Source organism: Nicotiana sylvestris, chromosome 9, assembly GCF_000393655.2.
Source record: "Nicotiana sylvestris chromosome 9, ASM39365v2, whole genome shotgun sequence".
In the NCBI taxonomy this organism is placed as follows: domain Eukaryota; kingdom Viridiplantae; phylum Streptophyta; class Magnoliopsida; order Solanales; family Solanaceae; genus Nicotiana; species Nicotiana sylvestris.
The window spans coordinates 184,179,053-184,182,103 of NC_091065.1; the positions used below are offsets into that span (position 1 = coordinate 184,179,053).

The 3,051-nt window shown below is 37.0% G+C and overlaps 1 protein-coding gene across 1 annotated transcript; it reads left to right on the forward strand.

The window, feature by feature from the left end:
* The first annotated feature begins 1,443 nt into the window (after nt 1-1,443).
* LOC138878696 (uncharacterized) lies at nt 1,444-2,169 on the forward strand. Its single transcript, XM_070158381.1, has one exon. The coding sequence runs from the start codon at nt 1,444-1,446 to the stop codon at nt 2,167-2,169; it is 726 nt and encodes a 241-aa protein (XP_070014482.1).
* The last annotated feature ends 882 nt before the right edge of the window (nt 2,170-3,051 follow it).

Genomic DNA, 3,051 nt, shown 5'->3' on the forward strand with positions numbered 1-3,051 from the left:
AATAGTGAGCATATAATTGACCATCTGATTATGTACAGAGCACTGGTGGAAATGGGAGACTGCAGCTCATGTTCATAACATCCACAGGCGTCTGTGATACAAGTAGTGAAGAACTTCACTAACCTTGAAAAAAAAAAGCAAGAAGAATAAGAAGAATGCTTATACCATATTTCTGTGCAGACTTTGTCCCTGCTGTCTAGTTAAGAATTTGAGAGAAACAAAACAGCCAGCAATGGAATGCCTTCCAGCACATGAATAGTTACATTGTTTTCAAATTGAACTTGATATTTAATGATACCAAAAGAATAAAGAATGTGCAATAAATATACAAGAAAGAAAAGATGCAATTTTTTAAAGGTTAGCCAACACAATCTACAAATATTATGCAAGGAAATTGAAAAATATGATAATTTTTAAAAGTTAGCCAACACAATCTGCAACAATTATACAAGGAAATTGAAAAATATGATATTTTTAAACGTTAACCAACACCTTCTCCAATATGTCAATATAATCCCGAAAAAGAACAGAGAATCTGCAATAACCATACAAGAAAATAGAATACAATACTCTGTCATGTTCCAAAAGTCTCTTCTTCTTTTTTCACTAAACTCTTGCCGAATCAAACAAGTTCAAATAAAATGGAAGGGGAGATCAGTACAACTTTTAAACAATAGCCCCCAATATGATGTGTTTATGATGCTTACAGTTTGCCTCCAAGATGTTGACAATAATGTTCCTATTTCTAATCGACAAAGAACCAAAGAAGATGAAAGAAAAATTAGGGCTTTGGTTGCATCGAATGAAAGAGGAAAACGTTTTGATAAGTTTAAGGAAAGGATTGGTTTGGTCTTGTCTGAAATTATAAAAGCAAAACGGACCAGAAGTTTTAGACTTCCTGAGCAGGCCCAACAATTTACCAATATACAGCCCATTAGAAGAAGAATGCGGCCCAAAAGGAAAAGAATAGAACAAAATGTTACATTAGATACTTCTAGTATACACACACATATTTGTAGATAAATGTTTCCTTTTCTCTAATTATTCTACACACAGTACAAAAAGTTATCACACAGCCAATCATGTATAGGATAGGTGTGACAAGTTAGTTAGGAAGAATATTTTTTTTTTCTCTCTCTTTCGTATATATACAATACCATGTACTGATTTGCATATACAGAAATCAATAGAAAAGAAAACTTCCTAAATTCTCTGCTTTCCTACATGGTATCAGAGCTTTAGGTGCTCAAAAAGTCTCTTTTTTTTCAGATTTTCAGTTTTTTCTTTTCAAATGGCTCCCTCTGCTGATGATCATTCCACTCCACTTTCTGGTACCTCTTCTTCAAGCTTGCTTGATTCCTCCAATCCTTATTACCTACACCCATCTGATTCACCTGGAATGATTCTGGTGAACTCTCCTTTTGATAGGAAAGGATATGCAGGATGGAGCAGGGCTATTGTCATCACTCTTTTAGCCAAGAACAAGCTTGGTTCATTGATGGGTCTTCTACTGAGCCAGCTGATGTTTCTGCTCACTACAAGTCTTGGAGCAGATGTAATGACATGGTAATCTCCTGGATTCTCAACTCACTCTCTAAGAGCATTGCTGAATCTGTTCTCTACTCCAAAACTGCCAGAGAAATATGGAAGGAGTTAGAAGCCAGATTTGGGCAGTGTAATGGAGCTCAGCTGTACCAGCTCCAAAGGGAACTCAATGATGATGTCCAAGGTGCTTCAGATATAGCAGGATATTTCACAAAGGTCAAACAGATCTGGGATGAGTTAGATGCCCTAAATACCTTTGACCATTGCTCGTGTAAGTACACCTGTGGTGGTAAGAAGAAAACCCTCAATTCTCATCAAGATGGCAGGCTGATCCAGTTTTTGATGGGGCTTAATGAAGCCTATTCAAGTGTTAAGAGCAGTATTCTAATGATGGACCCTCTTCCCACTGTTAGCCATGCTTATTCTTTGCTTATTCAAGATGAGAAACAAAGAGAAGTCCATGTTGCTGCTCGTCCATCTGAAGCTACTTTCCTGGTTACAAATCAGAAGTTTAACAACAATCAAAGGACAAACAGTTTTCAGAAGTTTAATTCTACTGCTGGACCTATGAAACACAACTCTGATAAGCCAAAGGGAGGAAATTTTGCACTTACTGTAAAATGACAAATCATGTTGTTGATAATTGTTACAGGTTGATTGGATTCCCAGCAAATTTCAAATTTACCAAATCAAAGAAGTATCAGCCTCATGTTCACAGCAATGCAGCTCCAGTTGCAGCTGAACAACACATTGTGCAGCAAGTTCAAAGCATGGAGGGAACCTCTTCTGGAAATGTCATCACACAAGAACAATTTTCTCAGCTCTTTCGGCTTCTCCAGTAAGTGAAGGTTGGACAACAGAGTGATCAAATGTCTGATGCTACAGTTTCTGCCAATTGTGCTGGTATAATCACACCTAAATTAGACCCTTGCCCTTTTTCACTACTATCTCACACTGACTCTTTCTCATGGGTTCTTGATTCTGGAGCCTCAGAACACATGACCTATGATCATTCACTCTTATTTAACACCATGCCTCTGTCCTCAACATTGTATGTTAAATTGCCTAATTCTCAAAAACTCAAAGTTACTCATAAAGGTAGTGTTCATATCTTGCCTGTGATCTTACTCTCCACAATGTGCTTTTTGTACCTCAATTCAGATTTAATCTTCTATCAGTCCACAAATTCACTACTCAATTACATTGTTTGTTAATTTTTTATTCTCTTGGTGCAATCTTGCAGGCCCCTTCAATGAAGAGGCCAGTGGTTCTTGGTGAAGTTCAAGAAGGATTATATGTTCTCAAGTCTATTCCAATCAAACCTAGTGATGCTCCATTCAAGTTTGCCTCAGTTTCAGTTTTTCCTAGTTCAGTTTCAGTTAGAACTTTAGCTTCTAAGTCTGTTTGTAATAATTCTAGTACTACTCCTGTTCTAATTCTCAGTCCAATTCCAAGAGATTATCTGATGTACGCCTTTGGCATAAGAGATTGGGGCATTTGTCTATT

Coding starts and splice junctions, on each gene's coding strand:
- LOC138878696 (XM_070158381.1), top strand. CDS start 1,444: ATGGAGCAGGGCTATTGTCATCACTCTTTTAGCCAAGAACAAGCTTGG.